This window comes from Onychostruthus taczanowskii, unplaced genomic scaffold (genome assembly GCF_017590055.1).
Source record: "Onychostruthus taczanowskii isolate IOZ18803 unplaced genomic scaffold, ASM1759005v1 scaffold29, whole genome shotgun sequence".
Taxonomy (NCBI): Eukaryota; Metazoa; Chordata; class Aves; order Passeriformes; family Passeridae; genus Onychostruthus; species Onychostruthus taczanowskii.
The window spans coordinates 5,289,771-5,316,609 of record NW_024500239.1 but is presented as its reverse complement, the minus strand read 5'-3'; the positions used below and the strand labels follow the sequence as shown (position 1 = coordinate 5,316,609).

Genomic DNA, 26,839 nt, shown 5'->3' with positions numbered 1-26,839 from the left:
ATAAAAACCTTCTTCACACCCCATACAAACCTTTTGTTGAGCTTAAACATAAAATTACCTGCTCTCTGATACCCAGTAATATGCTTCTAAATCATCTAATTCCCATCCACTTGAAAATAAAAACTATTCTATACCTTGACCTAGCCTAGAGTGTAATTTAACAATCAAGAAAGCACTATACACATAATTTGAAGTGGTGAAAAACCATCTGAATTTCTCTGCTTCTTACATGAGACATTTTCTTAGAGGAACTGTGTATGACTAATTTAGTTCTACATCAGAAGGAAAACAGGCCTATTGAAAATAAAGTTGAACAGAATTATCACAATGAACTTGTGTAAGAGCATGCCAGATAAGATGATCTTTTTCTAACATTATATTACTATAGCTTTTAGAACAATCATAAATAAAATAAAGTTTTAAAGCCAGTTTTAAAAGAACTGTCTCCAAATTAAATATTATTTTTGTCAGTATTTAATTTTTGGTGGAAACAATTAATTAATTAAATCAACTTATAGGTTCAAATACTGCATAAATTATTTTTTCTTACTACAAATAAATTTATCTTGCAATTTCATTTGGTTGCCGAGCAAAACCAAGAAATGCAAAATATAACATCTGAAATATTTAATCTCTTTCCTAGATGTTAAACAGCATTACTACGTATAGCAAAATTCAGTAAATGTTACTAAATATTTTTTTTAAAGTAAAAATTTAAAATTATATACTTAAACAGCATTTGGTTTTTGGTTTTTTCTGGTTGGTTGGTTGGTTTGTTTCTCTAGAGATGTGGTTGTTAAAATATTCTGTATTGGTAGCAAATGCATTAAAAGGGAGGGACACAGGAATCTCTGCTGAGATGACTAGATACCAAACTGGCTTTCTGCATGGAACAGGCACAAGGGGACACAGCCACAGCAATTAGTGAGGTGCCTCAGGGAGCCCACAAAGTGTCCAAAACCCAGGTATGGCACTAACAATTTCTGTGCTTGTAAAATTCAATCCAAACTGAATCCATCAGCCTGAGGTGACACATCCCACAAGACTGCTGAAGACATAAGTTACCACTCACAAGAAAGTTGCAGCTTTTCACAGGCTGCTGGGTCACCAACTCAGCTACCTTGGTTCAGCCATCATAAATACACAAATTATCAGACCATTATCTATTTAAAAAACTAATTTGCTCAATTTTTGGAAGCAAATTGTTATTCCCAACTGGCATTAAAGTCAGCCTAACAGGTGAAAAATTTGGATGAATATTTCCATTCACAATTCACCATACAGAGGACAAGAGGTGCAATGGAGCCTGGTCTTGAAAACCTCACTGAGAGCTTCCTGGTTTCTGGACGGGGTACTGCTGGCCATTCACCATGATCTGCAGATACAAGAAAATTTTATGCAACGAGACAGTGTAAGTTAGGATGGTAAAGTCTCCTTTTTCCCCTTGTCCTACTACAATAAGTCATTCATGGTGATATACCTACCAATTCTAGGAACTGAGGAACTAGTCTTCAGCTTTGCTGTGCTGCCCAAATTATTGTGCTGGGGAGGAATCTAAAATTAATTTAATCTCAATTTGCATTACAAAAAAATGCAGTTTGGGCTTTTTCAGCTTTCTTAGCAAGAATTCTCATGTTTTCAGATTTAATTTTGTTTGATTTATTCTTCAGCAGCACCAAATTATTTTTGTGATCTAAAGCCAGTAAAAAATAAGTGTCTGAACTTGGTTATTTAAATACTATTATATGGGAAGTGACTGACAATTTTAAACCTACAGAAGAAGCAACTGGGTAGTGCTCCATGTAACTTATTTCCAAAGTTAATTCCTCCTCTTTAGACCCACTACACTATTTATTAGTTAGAAGATAATTTGGTGGGATTCCTCTGCTCAAACTTCAGTGGGTATGGTGTATATCAGAGCTACCTTGTCAGGGGTCTCTGTCAAGAAGAAAGACAGGCACTTCTTACACAGTATGATTTCCTTGATTTCCTATAGACACATACCAAAGGATGAGATTTAGTTTCATTCTGGAACTGTCTTTCTTTAAGGTGGTTCAAGTCAACTTACCCAGATGCAAATATCTGGGTAAGTTGTTTGAATTTTCATGGATATCACACGTGACACAGGTTTCATCTCCTGAGATGATCTCCTTACAAATAAAAGGTGCAGGAAAACAAACACAGAACTAATAAGTTATTCCTTTCTTACACAATGATTTAGCAGCATAGCTTTGAAGAGAGTTGAAGGACAAATGTTTGAAAGAAAGGTTTTCATAGAGGCCACTAAAGAAAACAATACCTGCTCGCAAAAAATAATCCTGCTGTCACTTAGACCTGCACAAATAGAGTGCAGCACACAGACAACAAAAACTAAGCTCAGCCAGACATGACTCCTGTTGCATTGATATATTTGGGCTTAAGATTTTTCTTGACATTTCCTACCATTTAACGAGTTTAAGTTAATTATTTACCTTTTCCCGTTAATAAATAATTCAAAAGTCTATGACTTTTCAAATATAAGTTAAGGAATTTCCAGTACTATTTCCACTTGTGTTAGTCAAGAGATTCAATGATCTAGGCACCAAGGTCAAAAACAAATATGGGCATAATTAACAGTGCAGATATATTCTAGATCTGACCCAATACTTTTTTGTGACAAGAAATAGGAATTCTCCCTATCCCTACTCAGCATCCTAGATCAGTAACAGGAACATTCCTCTGAGATTCATCAAATAATGGTTTAAGTTCCCTCTCAGAAAAATCTGTATGAGGGATCCAAAATCAGTTCTCCCTCAGTTTAGATTAATGCCCCAGCTTCTGGACTGTCATTTTACTCTTTCTTTGTGGTAAATTAATATTTAGTTATTTATACATAGCAAAAAAGAATAAGCATGAAAGTCTTAGAAATTCACCTCAGATATATCTCAGGAGCAGTTCAGTGACTTCAGAATAAAGGAGGTTTTGATGCAAATTCTTTTTCTACAGTGATCGGAGGTTGGAACTACATCTGAATTATGCACTTTTTATGTGGGTGGTCTATCTGCTGTGTGTGGGGACATCCTGAGCTGTGTTGCATTTTGTCAGAAAACAATTTGTTCTAGGTATTAGGGCTTAGACCTGGCTTAGATGTGCCACATTTAGTGCAAGTCTGGAGCAGATAAATGCTGGTGTAAATATGGGCATGCAGGGAAACAAAGATCAAGCAAACATCTGAGGAACAGCTTGCGGATCTACATTCTTACCATTTAATTGGTAAACTAACTAAAATAGCTTTCAATTAAATCCATAATATTCAGTTATCAAATAAAACAAATATATTAATGAAATTTGGTAGTTCATTTTCCTGGCAAGCAGAGTCAATTTGTACATTTGTCAAAAAAAAAAAAAAAAAAAAAACAAACTAAAACCAATCCATGAAAAACCCCATTCAAAATGACACACAATTAACTGTATAGACACTTTAGCAAAAAATAAATTCTATGTACACCTTTTTCACTTGTAGTCCTAGAAGAAGGCATTGCAGCAGGCTATCACACACCTGGTAAAACTTCATTTCTTGAAGGAAATAAAGTTTTGTATTTCGTATGGCTCAAGAAAATAATTTCTATATTTTGGGTACTTAACATTGGTTCAGATTATATAAGATCAAAGTAGGCTGTGGATCAATACCTTAAAAATTTAAAAGCTGCTACAGTCACAGATGAATATTTAATCCCTGTGCAAAACAAGGTCTCTTGTGCTGTCTGTTGCATTACAGGTTTGACTGTGTGAGATGCTGAAGGTCCTGAATGTCCATCAATTTAACATTTCAGGATGGATTCAGAACTTTGCTGTATCAGTCTCAGAGTTTAGTGTTACAACTACAGTCTTCATAAAGCACTGTTTAATTACAGCACATATACAGCAGTAATTCATCATACCATAAGCTACTGCTGATTAAAAGCTGTAAGCTGGTTTTAAAACCTTGTGCACTCATTATAATCAACAGTAGGGAATGATTCCTAAAGGCCTGACCCATTTCCAATGGGATTTGACCCAATTCAGTGTGATGCAGCTTCATTTATATTTTATCTTTTGTTTGGGTTTTATCCATCTAACAGATCAGCTATTGATTTTTAGGTAACAGAATAATTTATAGAACAATTCCAGATCAAAAAGAGAAGCAACTATTCAATTTTGCTTGTCCTTGGTTATTCCATTGGGATTAATTATCCACCATCATCTAGCTAGCTTATTTTGAAAAATGAAATGTGTATGGCATAACTGTCCTGGCGGTTTCTTCTGTATGATCATTACCTGATGATTTGGCCAACATGTAATCTGAATAGTCCCCTAAGTCCTTCTTTACCCTCATAATTATGGATCACAGACAAAAATCCCATCATTGAGAATGACTGTTACATTGTAGTATAGGATGGAAACCTATCATGTGTACAAGCTAAGAACCTCTCCTCCTGCTTCAGACCTTTACAACGCACCCACATCTTTTAGTTTGGGAAATCTGTGGCAATTTCTTGAACAGCAATTAACAAATCTCAGACGAGGACAATTCCCAGAAAACTCATACTATCTCAGAAAAGGGAATACACAGGAGGATATTCTAGTCAAAGCACAAAGGAGTTTACCACTATTCCAGGGACAGTTTACCACTCTTCCAGGGACCAGCTTTCTACAAGGAGTGGAAAATACACACATGGTGGTGGCAGAGGATGTTATATGATGCTAATGTCAAATCTGAGATACCAGTATATGCATATCACTATTTTTTTATACAAAATTTAATCAATTGTAAAATTCCTAGCATTTTTACCACAGCAAGAATTAAACCTAGATTTCAAGGTCTAGTTTTTTAACAGTTCTCTGTTCTGCATAGATATCAACAAAGATGAATAAAAAAAGATTGACAAAGGAAAAATTCAGAGAACCCTGAAGACTGTATTTCCTTTCTGTGCATCTTGGGCAGCTTTCCCATTTCTGTTTTAGTCAAAAAACTATTTGGAATGCTGAGTGGCAAACAGTTTTACTGAACTAGAGTAACATTATGAAATATTTCAACTCTGTGTTTCCATCCCCATCCTGAGCAATGTAAAACAGGGACAGAATTTCACTTTCTTAATGCAATGTGACTAAAAGCCACTCCATGACCTAATATCTCACCCAGTTAAAATCAGGTCTGCCAGCACAGACTATTCCAGTTTTCTTTATCTGGACCATGAATTGAGTTTACCTCAGCTGGTTGTAACTTTCTCATTGCTAGAGATTTTCAACATGAGTAATTTTATACTTTAGAATGGAGGGGAAAACTATTTGTGAGTTTTTACTTTGGTCCTGTAATTTCAAGTAATAATTTGAGTACTTGGTTTATGACATGCAAATGTAACATTTCACTCCCTTACTCCTGTCTGTCCACTTTTTGCTTGTTTTTAATAACAGTTGCAATGCCAAGATGAAAGGAAAGCAAACAAGAGGAATATATGTAGTCTTAAATACAGTATAAATATTTCATCCTAAATTTATCCAAAATGATGAGAATACGAATGTCACCTGGAATGAGCTCCTCTTGAATGAGTGTAAATTACAGACAGTCATGAGATAATTAATTATATTGTAATGAAGACTACTTTTGAGCCACTTTTACACCTGTTCTTTCAGTCTATATATTAGTGAGCCGGTGAAAGCGCAAAGCAACAGATGCTGCAAAGGCTTAGAAATTATCTCTTGTCTCCATTCTTTGCATCTGTAGCTTGCAGTTTTCTGAACTTCAGGAGAAGCACTGCTATGTCTGGGGTTTCAACATGCATAATTTTAATGCATGTCCAGAGTCCACAGCTGGCATCTGCCCGAAGGCTTGAGTGCACCTTGCCCCCATTACCCATGCCTGGCCATGCCTGTGCTGTTTGAGGCAAGAAGGTTGCTTGAAATTACAAAAATCACAGAATCAATTAGGTTGGAAAAGATCTCCAAGATCATGGAGTTCAACCTTTGACTGATCTCTGCCTTGTCAACTTGACCATGGCATTAAGTGCCAGGTCCAGTCATTTCTTGAATTCCTCAAATCTGTCATGAAAGAGACAGTACACATTTCTGTAGGATCCGCTGCCCAGCACTGGAGGTATGTATGCAGACTGTGAAGGCCCAAAGCTACTCTCCCAATACATCTGTCCATGGCCCTGTGGGATAGGAAGCCCTGCCAGGGATGCTAGTTGGATAGCTTTCCATGGGCACATCTTTAGGCAGCAAAAAGAGCCTTTCCTTCCAAGCACTCTGCCCATGCAAGAGCAGCCAAGGTTTTGCTAAATGGAAGAGCTCCAGGCCAATTAATGTGAATAAATTGAACCTGACAGATCATTTAAGATAAACTTTTATTCCTTTTAGGATCTCATGCTAAGTAAATCTCTATGTTAAATTTCACAAGGCAGAGCTGAGGAACTTTGCAATGCTCCTACCTAGACTGCAATTCTCTTTTTCGTATTCAGTAAAAGAGCAAAAACACCACTATCATTATTCTGGTCAGATCTCTTTTGTCAGTCACAACAGAGGTCTAAGGGAGGAAAAACTTGGAAATATGTCTACGTGCTCAAATCTCCAGACATGAAGCCAAGGGAGATGCATTTTTCTGGCTAGAACATCTTAAAAAAGATGGGTTTCAGCTTTGGTCCATTTGGGATGGGGCATGTCTAGGTTTACTTGGCTGCCAGCGAGCTTTACAGAATCACAGGATATCCTGAGTTGGAAGGGATTCACATGGATCATTGAGTCCAGCTCTTAAGTGAATGGCCCATGTGGGGATCGAACCCATGTCCTTGGCATTAATAGCACCATGCTCTGACCAGCTGAGCTAACCTTTGGGAAAATCCAGTTTGGGTAGCATTTTCAAAATTCTTGAGTGACTTAGAAATGAAAAAGGCTAACTCAGTTGTCTTTCCCCCAAACATTTTATCTTTTGTACTCCTTTCATTTAGCCAGCCTCTTCCATACAAATAGATAGACCATAGAGCGCTAAAAAAGTAATTTGAATTTTCATTAAAAAAGATAATTGAAATATGTATTAACAAGGGAAACAGAAGCAAAAGTCCAACTCAAGATCAGACAAGGGATGAAATATTTAGCTTACACAATGGTCCATGGCATCAGTAGGGCATTCTATATCCAAAGGACACCTATCTACATATTTATGGCTTGCAAGCCCACGGTCTTTTCCAGAACTAATGTTTCTGTAAACCCCACTCTCTCCAGAGTCAGTCCACGACTGGAGTCATGTGCACCACTGATTTTATCTAGCACAGTAAATCAGATGGACTAAAGCTACCTGAGTCTTTCAGGGATTAAAGTAGTTCTAAAGTGCTGAAAAATGAACCTATGACACACAGGCAATAATCTAGCATTTGGCTACAGGTTATCACTTAAGCTGTCAGCTGAATTTATCAAACCTGGATATGAGCAGTTAAAAAGCTTTTGATGATTTATAGCATCTATACACAACCACAGCCTTAAATCTACTTAACATTTTCTGGGTGTGAAAAACCACAAATAGTTTTTTTTTAATTCTGTTCTCTTCTCTACATCCAACAAGGCCTTTGTGCATTTACTGACCTTTGGGATTCACACTTCAGAGACTTTTCAAAGTCTTTTCCTCTGGAGAGGGGAAGCACAGACTAAATATGTGAATAAGTCCCTCATTTTACCAGGCCGTCTGCCATTTACTAACACAGCACAACACAACATTTGCCTGCTGTCACATCAGACTGCCACAGCCATGCTCCAAATGTCACATTAGCAGAGGCAGGTTAAAATCACTTTGTGTTACAACACTTTCTGCAATGACTTTTTGAAGGCCCAGAATGGGAAGAAAGCTTAACTCCCCTTGCCCTGTGCAGGGAGCCTCTTCTTATTTTTCTCCTAAATGTGAGAAACACGTTTCACTTTCAAAGAGGAGTTGTCAGCTTTTATGAACATGCGACATTTCTGCAATCCACCGAGCTCTCCGTGGCTCCATCCTACAGCCTGTGAGGTACAAACAGCATTCTAAAACAGTAAAATTGGTCACCTGAGGATTAGGGTCTCTGTGTATGTCAGATACCTCTTTCTTGAGGAGCACAGGGATCTGCTTCCCCTGATGTACTCAACTTTTCATTTTGACACAGGTCAGGGCAGCATGCAGAGCAATTTGCCTTACCAGGCCTACAAATAACTCGACTTTTAAAATGGCCCGAGCAGGCTACGTGTATGACTAATTTGGATTCTGTATCACACTTTTAACAGAAACAAGGATCCATCATGACTATATTATAGATGGGAATATCGGTTTCCCAGGGAACAGCTATCCAGCCTGCTCAGTGCAAAAGCAGAGAGACTGGAACAGATTGAAGTGAACTGCCCAGGGAGATGGAGGAGTCACCCACCGTCCCTGGAAGCGTTCAAGAAATGATTGGACCTATCACTTAGTGCCAGAGTCTATTTAACAACGTGGTGATCAGTCAAAGGTTGGGCTTGAGGATCTTGGAACTCTTTTCCAAACTAAAAGATTCTATGAGTTTAGGGGATACACTTTCATTGAGGTATTGCTCCTTTCCTCATCCTCCAAGCTAGTCTTTATTGGTAGATCCCAGATTATTTGCAGTGGCCAAGCCACTGACAGGGAGACTGTTCCCATGCTTCCCATGTCACGTGGGGCTTCTGAGACCACCAAGTGAGTCCAGTCAAGTCCAAGTCTGGTAAAATAAAAGTTAATTAATAATTATACAAAGGGATTAACTAGTAGACTGTAGAGTCTGTCAAGGTCAAGCATGGCCTGGATAGCTCTGAATTGGATATGCAGAAAGCAGTGCAAAGAGGAAAAATGTGTCCATGGCACAAAGGTTAAACAAAGAGGGGAGGAAAAAAGGGAGAACACAGCAAGCTATCAAACAGCTTCATGTCAGTAGCTGGGGATCATATAAAATAGCGCTTAGATTTATGTACAAATGACAGTTCCCTATATCTCTGCCTGACCCTGTTCCTTACACGAACAGTATTAATTCAAAACATTTTTCATCCTGGCAGTAGTTTGAACTAAATCACTGCTAAATCATCTGTGGTGGAATCACTTTGTTGCAGGTAGATCAATCTAATGAAATAATTTGCTTATGAGGAATTCATCCCTTGTCCTCTATAATCACTTAAGGAAAAAGTTATACATGCGCCCCAGCTGAAGATAACAAATACCAAGACAGATGGAATTTCAAACAGACATTTTTCTCAAGAGAACTCATGTTCCCCTTTTGGTTTCAAGTTTTGAAATAGTAACTCAAGAGTAAGAAAAGTATGACCCAGTCCTTTCATTGCAGGGGCAAGGGGACATTAGGTAAGCTTTTAAAAAACGTTTTGCCTAAGTCCAAAATGTATGGGGTGTGGCTGTTGTGGGGCTTTTTGACTCCCAGACTCTATAATAGAAAATTCTGAAACTCTGAAAAATGAGCTTCTTCAAAATATGAGACTACAAAGGGTTTTTAGTGACTCTAGGAATAGAGAAATGAAAAGCTACTATTTGCTGAACTGGCATCCCCACTTAATTTCTTTCCAAAAGAAACATGTTGGAGCAAATAATCAAAATACACTGAAAATAAACAGAGAGATGTTTATCACAGATGTGTAACAGAGTCAATACAGTTATATTAAATAACATGATTCAAGCCAGAAAATAACACCTGTGCCATTGTGAAATACTACCAAAAGTCAGACATTTAGACAAAATTCTAAAGATTTCTCCCAAATCTATTAATTACATGTGCTCATTTTCTATTATATGCTGACAGGATCAGAATCCTTTAATTTGTGAACCAGGGTCCAGTGATGATATATCGAAATATAATATTTTTTCAAAAACTAAAATGTCAGCTTAGAGAAATAGGCGCCAATACAAGGACAGCATGATCTTCTATGATTTGAAATTAGATAAATATTTGTAATGGCAGGAAAAAAGAAAACTATTATTAGGATTAAAAAAGGGGACTAGTGAATTGGAAAAGCAATTTAGCCTTTCTGTACTCTTAATAAGGAGCTAATAACCTGAACTTAAACAGCTTCTGTGCTCTCGAAGTTTTAGTACAAATGCCAATATGAATTCTGCAGCATGCAAATCACAGCTGCCTTTGGTCACCTACACAGTGAATAAATCAATCTTCACTCTTTAAAAAAAAAAATAAATTCCATTTTCATCTCCCCTATCTGTAATAGATCAGAGTTGTTTTCTCATAACACCGTGATGATATTGTCTACCATCCCTGAAGTAGTTCTGTGAAGGAACTTTTTGTCAAATATACTTTTTTATTTTATTCCACAGATTCAGAGATATTTTAGACTTTACATGATTATTTTCCTATCTGTAGCCTACAACTATACGAACCTTAGCATGCTAGCTTGGTGTGCTACTCAACAATTCTCTGTTTTGTCTGTTCAAATGATAATGTCAAATAAAAAATTTATGTCCTTTCAGTGACCTAGATGAACTTAATTTTCTTCTTTTCTATTCATTCAGAATTGAAGTTATTCTATTTCACAGTTCTGTATATCCTGAGGAAATATTTGAACTACATGTTAGGGATGATGTCATTGCAGTAGACTGAATTTTCTGTTAATTACACCAAATTAAATATTTCCCCATAATATACACCAGAATTTCATGGCTTTCTTGTAAGTCTTCTAGCTCTTTTTATCCCCTTGCTTTTTTTAAAAATCTTTTTATGTATTACAAATTCTTCCCCAAAAAAAAGCGTATCTCTGAGATGTCAAGGAGAGAGATGTGCCAGCACACAGCTCTGCAGAGAGCAGCAGCTCATGGTGGCCCCATAGCCCTCAAGAAAACCTCTGTCTCTCTTCAAAAGGCAGGGAGGACTGGGTGGTGACCGGGAGGAACAGCACTGCCCATCACCTAAAAAGGAATAGCTGAACAAGTTAACTCTAGTAGAAGTAGGATTCTGAATGCCAATTGAAAAAAAAAAAAAGTTTAAATTGAAAAAAAAAAAAAGTTTAAAAGTGAGTCAGAGAGCTCTGAAGGAAAAATCAAGCAATTCTTTCAGTATTTTCTTAGACATTGTTTCTTTAGTGGGGTACTAATTTCTGTTGATTTTTTGGAGCTGGATACTTCAGTCTCTGGTAGAAATTAATGTAAAATTATCTTCCATGGCTTTTCAACTTTTTTTTCTTTGCTGTTGCATTTGAAAGTTGCATTTTTTGTCAGTAATTAAGATATCTCCTAGGACATTTTTTGCACAATGTAGTGACAGACACTTATCAGATCCTGCGAAACACTTTGCCTCAGAGTACACTGAATGAACTGAAGTGGAATTCTATGAAGATGACAGCTTCTTCTCTAGTGCGTGTGCTCGTCCCAGTAATAATTATTTGCACATTTCAAATCACCTCTCAAGGGATGAACCTCTCTGTACAGCACAGGCACAGAACCACAGTGACAAACTGATCTCCCCTGCTCCTCATACGTGCCTGGGGGAAACAATGAATGCAACTCTTCCCAGCAACCTGTCATGCTCACTGCAACTTTGGGTGGCACAGAAGGACCCAGCTAGCCTGAAATTAGTTGGCTTGAATGCTGATAGCTGCAAAGCTGTGACCTCCCATAGCTGTGCTCCCAATGGAAAGGTTATCTACCAAACCACTGATCTTACCCCTGGGCAGATTTCCAGCTACCAGTCTGCTCCATGTTATTGTTGCTACACAGCTTGCAGCACCACAGTTGGCCTGTTTAAAGCTAGCTCAGGTAAAACAAAAAGAAGCAAAACAAAACAAAACAAAACGGGCTGCCATGACGACCAGCAGCTGCACATCAGTGTCCCCCTCCAGCATGTCCTCCCTGGCCTCGCAGTTTATATCCACACAATACAGCTTGCTCAAAATGAGGTGACTCAAGTAACTCCCCACACTTAATTGTATTCATCTGTCTTTGTAAATAATTCCCTAAGACCCCAAACAATTTCTATAGCCCTTATCTGTCTGTCCTTTCTCCAGTTTGACAGCACAAGTACACAACCCAAGTACCTGAATTTTCATACACTTTTCTGTGTTTACAAAAACAAACTAAATGAACACAAACCCCAACTCCTAATAAATAATGTAAACAGATAACAAGAGAAGTAACTGGCACAGGGGGAAACATTGCTTCTGGTAGGTATGGAACAGAACAAAAACTGAACAGGAAATGTGTCAAAAATCTGACAATAAAAGGGGAAAACAGCTATAAACATACATTAAATATAATTTCCTGTATGATTTCATCTGACAGAGGACTGTTATAAAGGTGAGTGAAATACTGATAATAAAATTACAGGTGATGTTCAGTGCTAGTGAGAAACAGCATAACATACAAGAGAAAATATCAAGTATACAAAATGCAGCTGTTGATTCTAAGTAATTAAGAGCATCCAGGATGAGGCCCTGAACTTACTGTGGCTGATTCTTTGAAAACATAATCTTTTTGGTCAAAGAGCCAAAAAGAGGATAAATGTGGCAAGACAGAATATTGTGAGAGAAGCTAAATTAATGCAAAAAGGTCATTCAGAAATATGAGTAATGGAGATGGGCATTTCAGAGCTGTGTGTGGCTCTCATTAAACTGTCACAAAGAATATCAGGAAAGGTAGAGGCTCATTAGAATTACAGAGCAACATTTACACTATGAAAAAACTAAATGGATGACAAAGACTTGCATTTCTAAAGACACATTGATAAGAGATCTGTAAAATATTAACAATGTGTAAAAAGTAAGACACAATTATTCACTGCTTATCACATCACAAGAAGCAGGGTATGCTCAGTGAAATTCTAAGATTCTAAGATTTAAAACAAACAGATGGAAGGGCTTTAATCATTACATGCATCATCATTTTGTGAAACTCATTGCCAGCAGATGTGTTGAAAGCCAAAAGTATAAATGGATTCATGAAAGACAAATTGATAGACAATAAATCCACATTAAACCTTAAGGTCCAAAGACACCCTCCAGCTCAAACAGGCATGGAAACACTTGCCTTTTGGATCTCAGAGTGTAAACCATGCACCTGTTCCCATACAGATACCCACCCATAACACAGAGTTATCATCTGCTTGGGAAATCCCAGCTTCAATTCACTTTCTATCTGAGGAGAACTGTAGGTTTTAACTCTTTGTATTTATACATATATCTGGATAATGATTTTCACTTTTTGTCCTGCTAAATCCTTGTAGAACATAGAAAAAAATAACCAGACTGATAGACCAGAAGACAAAGGGTAAGTGGCCCTGACACCTATCTGCAGTTTTGATGCTCACTTGGCTGAGGGATCAAAAGATTTATGTTCAAATAAATTTGATTTAAAGGAAAAAAGAAAACAACAAAACACAGAACTGATGCTGGAAGAGCAAATAAATGTTATGTTTCCTCCCCACAAATAACCTAATCACAATTCTAGGGTTCCATGCTTATCCTATGTCTCTTACTAGAAACAATACAGAGAAGTACAACAAGTGGTATTAATAGCACAACGTGGACAAGTACTTGTAAATAAAGTGTGAGGATGACATTATGGACACTGCAGAAGAGCAACAGGTCCAGAAGAAATACAGGTGGAGTTGCAGAGAACTCAAGATGTTGTAAAAGTCATCTGTCTGTCTCAAGATACAACAAATATATCTACAGCATGTCAAGTGTCTGTTGAACTTGTTTTTCAAAACTTCCAAGGACAGCAATTTTATACATTTTCCAGAGTTTAAACATCCTTTTCATTAAGAAATTTTTCCTAACATTAGCTCAAATCTCCACTCCTATTCAAGTCTCTTAATTCTCAGCCAGATGATGAGGACAAGGACAAGAAACTTTTATCAGCAGTTGTCATGCATTTTGACCATGTTCTCTAAGCAGCTCAGATATTTTGGTTTTTTGTATTAAGGTATGTTTCTAATCTTCTGTTTTTTCTGCACGTTTTTCTTAAATAAGCACTGGACAGAGTAGCTACCTACAGCCTTTTGTCACCAGGGACATTAAAAGGATACTATTATTTTTATCCATCCCAGTGCAGAAATTTTCTTTTTTACCTTTTCATGTTTTGCCTTGTTCGTGTTCATTCACCTACTGTAATCTTTAGTACTTTTTATATATAACTATGGACTGGTGAATTGCTCTCCATTTTGTATTTGTCCAGAAGTTTACTCCCAATGTAGCACCAGACATTTGACCCAAAAAAAATCAGCATTCTTTTTCTCTTGGTTACTTCTTCAAATTATTAATATTTATTTGAATCCTTGTCTAGTCCTCCTTGTACTTGGTGAGTCTCCCAGAGACCACTGTACATTTTGATAATTATATATTCTAGTTAATCTTCTTAATCAGTAATGTCAACATTCAGTGACTCCAGATTTAAGGCACACCCTTTCAGAGTTCTTTTTGGTATACTTCTCCATATTGAAATGGACTTTAAACCAGTTTTGTGGATACTTTTATATTCATATAGATCACAGTCTAGTGGAAGGTGTCCCTGCTTATGGCATGGATGTTGTACCTAGATGATCTTTAAGGTACCTTTCAACCCAAACCATTTTATGATTCTGTGAATTGATCACTGAGCTAAAAAAACCACTGGTCACTAAGGTATGGACAGTTGCAATAAAATTACACTACTCATATGGAGACAAAAATGGACTGGATATGGTCTAATCACAATTCTAGGGTTCCATGCTTATCCTATGTCTCTTACTAGAAACAATACAGAGAAGTACAACAAGTGGTATTAATAGCACAACGTGGACAAGTACTTGTAAATAAAGTGTGAGGATGACATTATGGACACTGCAGAAGAGCAACAGGTCCAGAAGAAATACAGGTGGAGTTGCAGAGAACTCAAGATGTTGTAAAAGTCATCTGTCTGTCTCAAGATACAACAAATATATCTACAGCATGTCAAGTGTCTGTTGAACTTGTTTTTCAAAACTTCCAAGGACAGCAATTTTATACATTTTCCAGAGTTTAAACATCCTTTTCATTAAGAAATTTTTCCTAACATTAGCTCAAATCTCCACTCCTATTCAAGTCTCTTAATTCTCAGCCAGATGATGAGGACAAGGACAGCAAGAAGTCTACAAATTATACATTCATGTGATTACAGTCAAGACCTCATGTAGGATGTGTCAGAAGTAAGCTTTCTGACTTCTTCAGTAATTCCCTTTTTTGCTTGAAAAATTATAGTTTTTTATGATATGGTGATCTTTCCCAGAAGGGTCCAGATCAGAATCCTCTGCCCATGATAAACAGTCTACAGTTTAATTTATGTATTTATTACTCATTACATGACACTAGTAATTATTTATTGATCATTACTAAAAAATTGCTCAAACAACAGAATTCTGAATTTCTTTATATACTTTTTTTCCTAAATTCATATCCAGATAGCTGAAAGTATTCCTTAATATTAAAAATCTTAATATTTTTAAAGAAATTTTATTCTGACTTTTAAAGTTTTTTGCAGAAGCAGTGAAATATGAATCCACTGATTCTGGATATCTGACACCACTATATATAATATTTATATATAATATTTATATTTATATTTATACATATATAATGTCTGAGTTTTCAGAGTTCTTACTAAATATTTTCTATTCATTGGATTATATTCCTTCAATGTTACTATAGAAAAAAAAAATATCCACAGGCTGGTTCTTTGGGTTATATTATGGACAGATGATAAATATTAAAAAAAAAATTCTAAGGCAATTAGTCTCAGTATTTATATGTGCCTTTGTGGAAGCAAGAACCAACAGTAGTTGAGAGTATGCTGGACTGTATTTAGAATAACAGAAGGAAACTTTTCCAGGGTTGGATTGCTGTCCCTAGAGAACAAGTTCTAGATGAACTTAGGATCCAGGAAACAATCCTGGGTTCTTGCGTAGCTTCCTATTCACTGTAGAGTAGACATTTGTTTGTCCACTTCTTTTGATTAAGCTCAGAGAAGAATATCTGGAGTTTTCACTGCAGAAGTTCAGTAAGGCTTTTCCTGAGAAGACGAAAGGTTTTACACTTGACAAGTCCCGCTCTCCCTCTTGCTTGGTGCGCAGATCAGCTTTCAACACTAACAAATGTCACAGAACATTACCTGGCTAAATGAGTTGAAACACTTAAATTCTTCCCAGAAAGACACTGAAGGTGATCACCCACTTCCTTAAAGTTTTTTTTCAATATGCAGTACCACAGACTTTCGTTCTTATCTACACAAAACACAGTTTCTGCACATTTCATTTGTATTTATTTAAAATTCTTTGATTTTCCTTTTTAACCTATTCCAACACCAATGTCTCTTAGCTTTTGTTTAATGCCTGACAGAAATAGGAGTCTGACTGAAAGCAAGGTGCCTTCTAAGGCTCCAGTCAGATTAATCAGAAATTATCTGCCAAAGTGAAACATTTTGAAGGACAGGTACAGATCTGTTCTTGAAGCCTCCCATATCAGAGCAATCTACAATCTCAGCTTTGTTACTGCCCTCCTTGCTCCCTGATACACCCACAAAAGTTGTCAGGACTCTTTTTCAGCTCTCCTTAGACAAAAGATTTTGACTATCTACTTCAACTACATGTCTGACTATGAGAAGAGTTCTTAAATTGCACCCATGGGAAAATAGCCATTCATTGAGAAGGATGCCAACTTCAAACATCAACTGGATATCTCAGCTAAACAGTCTGCTCTTTATTTACCAGTAAGGTAGGAGGAGAAAATGCTGTTGCATGTGCTTTGTATTCTCTGTTGCATACTAAATAATTCCTGGGAGGTATTCATGATCTGTACAGCAGCAAGCAGTTTGGTCACAGCTATCTCTGGCACCATCTGTTTGACCACTTGCAAAAGTAACAGGCTGCACAGAAGCTGAAAAAGAGGCATGAGTAGCATGAATTTGGGAAAAACTGTATCTAGATCCAAAATTAAACCAGCTATTCAGAATTTCATCACACTGTGTCAGCTGTACTGCAGTTACTCCTTGAACCCTCACAGGCTGGTTTTCCCTTGCCTCTGGCAGATGTGCCTGTCTGCTTTTCCCATAGCCAAAATGTTTGCAGATAGTCACAATAAAACAAAAGTTTCCAGCAAAGAACAGAAAATTTAGCTCCTGAGACTGCTGATTTTTCTACCCAAGCAAATGAGGAACAGAGGTTTTGGCCATATTCTGATACATGATTACCTATTTATCTGCTTTGTTTTTCTGTATTGAATTATTTCAACTGGGACCTACTGACAACTTTCATTTAAATTGTTAAAGAAATTATAAAGCTGCGTAGATGAAAAAATGACTCTTGAAGTATGGAACACTAACACTGGATATTCCTAACTATTATGTTTGGATAATGAGCTACTAATACATTTAATATAAGCTATATTCGTAATTACAACTAATCTTTCAAAAGCATTTACAAGACACCTTTGATGAGGTCTTTTTTCATTGAAATCATCATGATTTGTATTGTTTTCTTTAAAAAAAACCCTTAAACCAATGAGTTGTATATCTGTCTCATGCTTGATCACTCCTAATAGCTACAACTACAAAGGAAAACCCCATTTACCATTTTAAGCACTGGACTTAATTAACTTCTTTACATTACTAGGAACTTTCCCAATAGTCCAAGAATTATTAAATGTTAATAAGAATGTTTCAGAAAGATTTCTAACCAATAAAGGATTCTTTTGAACAAATTAATAATGTCTACAATTATACCACAAGTATTGAATATAAAAGCTTAGAACAAAACTAATACCAATTAAAGAAGAACAGAAAAATCCTTTATAATATTTGGACTATCATTTGTAGTTAAAAAAATAAAAGCTTTCATCTGTGTTATATTGTTCCTTATTTAATTTTCTCATACATTTTTGCACATTCTCTTTATTTTCAAAATGGGTGAGAAATGAAACAAAACTTGAGATGAGCCTTAAGATGTGATGCCTGACTATTGCTTGCATGTGTAGAAATCCAGACCTTCTCTGGCATTTCTCCACAGGATGCCTGAATTATTTTTTTCTGTAGGTTAATTGCAAACCTTTGTTTGATGACCAAAATATAGACTATGCACCTGAATCACTTCTGAAATATTAATTTTGCAATTGCAAGGGATTTTAAATGGGTGACTGTCTCTTGTGTTTTTACTGATCTAACAATTCAGCTGACAGTAAAACCATTGGTGTTAAATAGCATCTGATATGAAACTGAAAATATTGTAAAGAACCTCAGTTTGAATGGTTGGAGATAAAAAGCAACATAAAATCAGCTATCCTGGATGTCTACTGATCTTCTGGATTAGTTCCAATGACATATATTGCACCTTCCCATGGATCCCAAATCACATCCTTAATGTGCAGAGGGAACATGCCTCTCTTCCTCCTCGCTCAGGTGTTCTAGGAGAGTATCTTAGGCAAAATGCATTAGAGCTCCTCCAGGCTTCTGAGGAATAAACACCTCTTGTAAAAATTTTCTCATGATTCTTTCACGTGTCTGTAAACACCACTATTATGGAAAAAAACGGGGGCAGGGGGGAGGAAGAAGAGGAAGCAATCAATATTCATCATTAGTACTGAGCAAGAATTCCTAAATTACATTACCGTGAGATGATGTTTGCAAAGTTTTGGTGGGTTGAAATGCTTCCGGGAGCATGAGTTAATAGCACCACTTACTGTTGTGAAGGCAAGAGCAATTCCGAAGATTGCTTCAGTAATTCAGAATGAGTAACAACAGAACCCCTCGAGTGCATTGCTGTTCATTAATAATAATGTCCATACAGCAGACAATTTCTGTTTAAAGAATGAGCCTTTGTAACTTGGTCAGCAGGATTATGTTTAAAGCGCTCTCCTGAAAACAAAGGAGAGCAAGCTTCTCTCTTATGCATTGTATGAAAAGAATCTGCCAGCTTACGACTACCCTCATGAGACCATCCAAATGCAATCATCTCCTGTTTTATCTCAGCCTCAGCCTGGGAAAAAAACACATGAATTGCATTCTATAAACTGCAGAAACAACTACAACATGAATCACCATTTCTGCTGAAACCTCTCCCAGCAAGCGCCTCGTCCTGGCTGCAAATGGCCCCTGACAAATCCCTACGGCTCCATTTGCGGTCTCTGCCGCCGAGACCGTTCCCTGCAGGAGCAGCTCAGGCTGAGAGCATGCAGCAGGCTTGGTGAGTTGTGCTGTGGAGCATGTTGCCTCCAAGGGATGGGGTCAGCAGTTTGTGTCCTCTGCACGTTGAGGGACTGACTCCCGAAGCAACTTTTAGCAAGCAGTTGCAGAATGTCAAAAGTGAGTCTTCAGAGAGAGCAAAACCTAACTTGAAAGAGCTTAACAACAAAAATCCTCTCTAAATTCCACTTCACATTGGTTTTAAAGAAACAACTGTATTAAGAAGTGGATACTTAGCTGACCAGTAGGGTTTTTAAACAGGTACAGGTTGCTATAGATCAGTAGTTTCTATAAATATGGGGATTGTAATTGAGAAAAATTCCTGGAAATACCTCACAGCACTCAAGGTTCAGAGCACCACATTGTAAACAGGTAACAAACACTTATTAAGTTCCTTTCTGCATCTTCCAAGCAATTCCTTTTCAAAATAATTGTACATATTTAAAACATCCTGAAACAAATGCAACTGACACAAAAGTTTGAAATTGCATACATTATATAATGAAAATTGTTTCCAACCTACCTTGGAATTGCGTAAATTTGATGGTTCCCATCCTCTCTCCATTTTTGAAAACAACATCACCCTAAATAAAAAAAATAAACACTTTAAAAGTTTTATAAGTCTCTCATAATATAGTTTAACGTTAACATTTTAATTTTCCATTGACTATTAAAATTACCAAAGCAATGTTTAAAATCTGAAGATGGAAGATTCAAACAGATTCAAAATAACTCAAGAACACTTCCTTAGAGCTTTCTGTTCTACAGATTTCAAGTGGCCTTAGAAAGTTGCCTGGTGTTACCACCCATTTTTCATTTCAAGGCTATGGAAGCACAATAAAGCCTGTAATTTACTGAATTTCAGATGATAAGAGGTATGCAAATAATTGATTTTCACTGTTTGCTTTAGGAAGGATATGCAAAGATCTTCAAAGACCACACAAGAAAATAGTTTTCCACTTCATTCATCCATCATACAGTTCTTCAAATGGCTATAGAAGTTATTTTTCTTGTCTTATATACTTATCATATTAGATTATGGATACCAGTAGCTCCTATGGCTTGGTTTTGTACTATACCAACATGTGTGTCCTAGTATTCATTTTAATTGTAATGTCTTTAAGTCAGTACTACCATTTGTGGTGCTATTCACTGTTCCTTCTCAATATAATGGTCATTTAATGCTAAAACCTCCTCACATATCCCTAAGAAATTACTCCCATCTTTTATCCAATCTTTCTGGATTAAATTAAGAAAAAACCTTGCTAAATTTCCTCCTTGGTTCAGCTATTTTGTAACTGAATATGAAAGAAGAGGGTTTCATTCATTTATGTTAAGTATTTTTAATATTTTGAACCTGTAGTGGAGCGCTGAATGCTGTCAAGATAGATTGCTGTTCTACTTCATCCCTGGTTTGGCTTATTAACACCATCTCCATAAATCTTTGTTTTGGCAGACATCAGAGTAAAAGAAACCAAATGGTAAACCTGTGAGGCTACAGTACATTTCTCTGTACCAGACTATTACTTTTTGGATAACCTTTTCTGGTCACTGAAGGGATGCACTGAAGGCCTTTCAAGCACTGAAGCCAGGTCCCTGCAGGAACAGCGCAACAATTTTGTAGTACAGCACACTCAACTCCCCACCATTTTCTGCAAGCCAAAAAATGCCATTTCCCTTTGATAAATAGAAGAAACCTTAAGCAAGTGTAAGGCATATTGTGCTAAACTTTAAGAAGAAAAAAACCCCAATCTTCTGGCTATTTTATTTTAAAAAAGATAATTATGATTGAAGCAAAGAAAGTGATATAAATAGACAATTAAATGTTGAATTTAATTTCATAATCTACAGTAATGCTAGTAAGAAATAAGCCAATCAATGTTTCAGAAACCTGTCTTTAGGAATTATGTGCTGATTTATGGCATGAGAAGTGAGCTATAATCTGATGATGTTCTAGAGCTCACATCAAGCTGTTTCTTTGTTACTGAGATAACACACAGTGAGATTTAGCTGGAGAGTTGTCTTTACACTTGAGATTCATAAATTAGTAAAAGTGTTTTTTCTTTATTTAAAGTGGCGGGTGTTTGAATAATAGATATTACTAATACACACATTAAGATGTGACATTCCAAAAGTCAGTCTTAGCACTATTTCATCCTTTCTTTTTACCTTACCACACACTCCAGCACATGCGCCAGTACAAACTGCAGTTTATGGTGTGACCCACCATAAAACCCAGATATTATAAAATCCATGTGAATATCGCAACACACAAAATCCTCTTTTACCTTCCATTATGTTTTGTGACATTACACACACAGGCATATTTAGATATTGATTAGTAAAAGGACCAGTGATTGTATAGAATTAAAGAAAATAACTGAAGCAATGTTGATACTAACTTCTTCAGAACATGATCATCATATCCAAAAATATTTCTTGATCAAGTAAAAATTCTATTTCAAGAGATGTAAAATAAGACCTCAGTCCTGAACAAGCATTTAAATCAACTGCACAAGTGAATAACTTGCACGTAAAACCAACCCCACATTTTACTATATATTAAATAGTTAATTAGCAAAGCTTTCTTCTTCCATTACACACACGTCATCCCAATGGAGACCAACAGAAACCACACTGGTGTCTTGGTGCCTATTTAATTTTCTTCAATCTACCCTCTAAATTTTTTTTTTCTTTACTGGTTGTAAAGGTGAATGCCAGAATAAATAGCAATCTGTCCAGCTGATCTGCACAACTTTGAGCTGTGGACAGGCATCTTCACCCTAGCAATGACCCTTGAAAAGTTGATGGGAAGGAAATAGAAAGTTTGTGGCTTGGAGCCCAACAGACAGAGATGTGAAAAAAAGGTGGAAAAGGAGCTGAATGAGCTCAGTCTGGCATAGTCTGCCCACCCTGGATATTGCTGCTGGTGTGTACAACTACCATGGCACACAGAATTTCAATTTTTTGGCCCAAATACATCCCTGTATTTGGGATTCATTGCAGCTGCATAACTCATCATACAACCTTACACAGATGTATTTTATTTAGTTTTCTTGAATGTACTACCATCCATAAGTATAAACCATACCAGTATCACAGTACAAGTTAGGTGACTCGAACAACAGAAATATACAAGCTTATGTTGTAGGTTTTTTAGGTTTTTGTTTGTTTGCTTTTTGATACATCTCTGACCTGCTTTCCTTGTAATTGTTTGTCTTTTTTTTTTTTTTCCTTCCCTTAAAAAGCTTGAATGTCCTTTAGAAATGATGAAAACCAGACTGGATCAAACATTTCAAGAGCATCAATCTCACTCTTGCCACACACAAGGACATCCTCTCCCTATTTCTTCTGAGTACCATCATCTTTTTTGTGCTCTGTTTTCCAAACCCTAATATTGATTTGTGTACTTTGTTATACAGAGTAACTGTTTCACCCTCTTAATAAAAAGACATTTTCTGCCCTCCTTGGATGTAGTCTTTCCCTTTTATCTTAAGTCATTAGTCCTTTATTTGTGGTCAGAATAAGAAATCCACATCATGTATTCACACTACAAATTATTAGCCAACATCAGATTTATTTCTGACACATGGGACTTCCCCATCTTTACAACAGTCATTTGTCTCTCCTTGGAAGGAACTGTATATTATGCTTCCCTATTTTTTTCCTGGTGGTTAAAAATCAGGTCTCTGCTATGCTATGAACATGTCATCAGCTCTTTTTGAGCTACTGAGCACTAGTATTTATTACAATTTTCTTTGCACTATCTTTGACAGTATTATTATTCAACTCTGGACAGAAGCCCATGCCAAAGTTAGAATTATTTTATTCTTCATACACTGAAATACACGGCTAGCACATTTTTTCATTCATATCTTTAGTTGTCAACATCTTCTTCAATCAAACCAGAGTTCATAAGTTTCTTAACTACTCTCTCAGTCAGGGCCAGGTCTGCACTTTGACCGTAATCTAATTTACTGTGTATTTTCTCCTGCAAACTATCTCAAATTTAGTAAACAGACAAATAAGTGCATAGTATTCACTTAATAATTTTCAGTCCTGTCCCTACAGGAAATGTCTGCTTTAGACCATGTTTACTTCCTCCTTCAGCAGTCTTCCCCCACACGGCACCAAAAAACTGTTTAATCACCTGTCATTTACCCAGCCAATACTTGTTATCTTATTGCTGGTTTAAAATGTCATAGAATATACACTCAAGCTAAATTTACACAAATACTCCTCCATCAGAGGAAAGACCATGAGAACATTGACAGAAATACCAGAGCTGGATGCAAGACAGTCAAATACCACAGGACTTCTGTGCCCTGAGTGTTTTCTGATGGGCCAATACACTTCAGGACACTGCTTCTGTTCCACTTCACAGCCCAGGCATCTGGGCTACTGTGCCCTATAGACAAGTCATCTCCTCATATAACAGTATTTAAAGCCCGTGGCTTTTCATGAAACATCTGAGACTACACTGTCAAAACCACTGCAAAAGTGACCATTGGTATTTTCCCAAAAACAGTTAGCTCATTCATTTTTGGGGTACTTGAGTAAGATATTTGATATCAAGTAAACAATCTAAATAAATGCATGCAGAAATACCCAAAAAGCAGTAAGATAACTATGACAACTGAAATAATATTTTAGATAATTTCATATATTTTTATATATTTATATAATATATAAAATTAAATCTGTCTCTTGAAGTTCTGTGACATCTGCTGAAATCAAGGTGTACTTCTGAACTTGTAGTTTCCTTTTTGGTCTATGTCCAATAAAAGTACGAGCCAAGGAGGGTGAAGCATCCCAGGATAGGAAACTTAAGAGTTTCCCAGCACCCCGAGGGCAGCTTACTGGCCTCTCACATTGTTCCTAGCTCTACAGCTCTACACCTACCTGGTGGTAGCTCAGCTTCACCAGGCCCCTGTGTGAGCTGTAGTGGCCTACTAAACAGCAAAATACATTCAGTGGTTTGTTTTGGTTTTGTTTTTTTGGGTTCTGTTTTGTTGGTTTGGTGGTTTTTTGGGTTTTGGGGGTTTGTTTTTTTGTTTTGTTTTGGTTTTGGTTTTTTTTAATGCTTTGACAAGTGGGCGGTTGGTGTTTCTGAATTGCTGAAGCAGAGCCAGCACAAAGGAGCCCTGAAAGGATGCAGGTACTAGCAGAAGGAGGTAGGAGGAAGGGAGCAAGACACTCTCTGCTAGCCCCAGATCCTTACAGAAGACTTTCTATGTTTTCATGCAATCCACACAGCCTGCTACTCATGTGTTGCACTCAATTTACTCTTTCAGGACTCCTTAGCTACTGACACACCTTCCCTGACATGCACAAAGCAGCAAGCTGGGATTCTGTGGCTCTTGGTTCTGCAACTGGCAGGCAGTGAAGAGCTACCCACTGGAATTCTTAGCCTCTTCCACCCTCCAAACTTCATGTCCACGACAGTGGTGTTTATAGAGAAAGGGAATATCATTTATTCTACCTGACAAGCTTTTAGCTCTGCAAGTATAACCTCACTTCTGAAACAAAACAGCAAGCTTCCAGCTGAGGGCAGCTTGTGCTCAACTCTTGTGGTTTCAACCCAGTTACATCACTCATTCAGCTGCAGACAAAGAACTGAGCACAGGAGATGTAAGCAGAGTGCAAGAGAGGGTACCAGGGAGACAGCAGTGAAGGGGGAACCCCCTGTGGGATAAAGAGGTAACCATCATTTTTGGATAAATGAAAGGAGAGCAGAAGGCAGAGGGTGATGAAAATTAAAATGCTACATCAAATCAACAATGCTTCTCAGTCCATGATTTTATATCTTTAGACTGCTGTGGATAAAATGTTTCTGGAACATTTGATCAAAGCAGACTCAGTGACTGCTGCTTTTCAGGCCTTGAGTCTATTTTCAGAAAAGGTGTTTCCTTCAAAATTTTCAAGATTAAGGACTAAAATATGAAACCGTTTACAATCCATTGGGATGTCTTTTCCCTTCCCGTTTTCTCTCTTATGACATTTTCCGAAAGCTTTGGGTAACTGAACACTGTTGTCTGAAGAGCAGTAGAGCAGCTCAAAGAGCAGGGTGAAGCATAGCTAAAAACCTGGTCTTGGCTAACATTTTCTAAATAAAGCAGTATCACCATTCTCATCTAAACAGGAACTTTTGTTCTAGCCATGAAAGAGCAGGCATAAAACAACAGGAAAAATGCACAGGCTTACTTCCCTACATTGAGTATCCATCTGCACCATAGCAATGCTATGCAAATGCCTAAAAAATATACCCATAAACAAAGTGGTTTCCCCCACACAAAAGCACTGCTTTTGGAGAAAAACAGTGTGGAAGAAGGAAGATAAATTACTGGAAGAGAATTGCTAAGAAAAAAAAATCTGTTAATCATGACAGTGATGGAAAAGAAGAATGAAGAGTTGGCATTCATCAAATCCCTTAATACTGGAACTAGGAGACACTCTTCTATTAGGACTTTGGCCTAACACAGAAAAATCAGTGATGTTTTTCACATTATTCCTTTGCACAGCAGGTAATGACCTTCTGAAATTTGCATTGAGTGAGGATTGCTTATATTTTATTTTTTTCATCTAGAAACAGAGGACCAGGATGTGACCCAGGCTACAGATCTCATGCGAGACTTCATATATTCCTATGTAGCTGCTGTGAGCTCTTGGAAGGCAGGCAGGTAAATGGAAAATTATATCCCAGAGACAGGTCAGAGATCAGGAAATATTAATGATTTTTAAATAGGTTACAGAAACTGCACTCTTACGAATGAAGTATGGGATAAGCAGATGTATGGATTCACATCAGAGGTAATTTGGAAATAAAGAACACAGAAGAAAGATATCCAAGTTTCTTTTTTTTCCTCCCCCATGGCAAAACCTGTTCTGGACAAAAATATCTGGCAATTTTAATAAAAAAGATGGGCTTTCTGTCTCATATTTGCCAAGATCTTTGTTAGCATCAGCTAATTCAAATATTCTGTGGCATTGCCCATTGTGCTCTGCTTTGGCACTTGTCTACCTTAAATGCCTACAGAATAAGTAACAGAGTTTCTCAAAATTTAAAAAAAAATCCCTGATATATAAAATAATTTCTTTAGATTATCTTCAATTAAAATAATTTCCCAACACCAAGTTTCCTAAAAAAAAAAACCAAAAAGGTACAGTGCATCCTCTAATATCATGACAGCAAGGAGTCCTATTTCACAGCTGGGCTGGAAGAAATGGGAACTGAAGATCAACACCTACAGTTTCAAATTAAGCAAAGCATCTTTATGTGCCTATCATTCACGTACATCCTCAGTCTAGGATTATGTGGAAATACAAAGTACTGGAAGCCTTACCACCATGGTTTCATCCTGCAGCCACTACCTTATAAATAATGTCCATTCCGTTCAGCCTCTTCTTCCAAGGAGAGATTTTTTTTTTTTTAAATTTTGTCTATCTCCCTTCTCTGAGCCCCTGTTACAATTTTATTTATTTCCTGATAAAGGCATAACTGAAACACAGATGCTCTTGCTGTGCAGAAAGGTGCCTCTATTTCTAACTAACATTTTGCTAGCTGATTTTAATTTTGGCTGGTGATGCTTGTTTTTTTTTTTTTTTTTTTTTTTTTTTTTTTTTTTTTTTTTTTTTTAGGAAAGTGAAGGAACCAGAAGA

At 36.9% G+C, this 26,839-nt stretch overlaps 1 protein-coding gene and 1 non-coding gene across 2 annotated transcripts in view; both read right to left on the bottom strand.

The window, feature by feature from the left end:
- Nucleotides 1-26,839, bottom strand: part of GABBR2 (gamma-aminobutyric acid type B receptor subunit 2) — a 456,087-nt gene that overhangs the window by 174,301 nt on the left and 254,947 nt on the right. Inside the window, exon 8 of the mRNA XM_041408112.1 lies at nt 19,704-19,764. Within this exon, the coding sequence (XP_041264046.1) occupies nt 19,704-19,764 (61 nt within the window). The remainder of the gene's footprint in view (nt 1-19,703; nt 19,765-26,839) is intronic.
- Nucleotides 6,775-6,844, bottom strand: TRNAN-AUU. The gene has a single exon. It is a non-coding gene; the product is annotated as a tRNA-Asn (tRNA).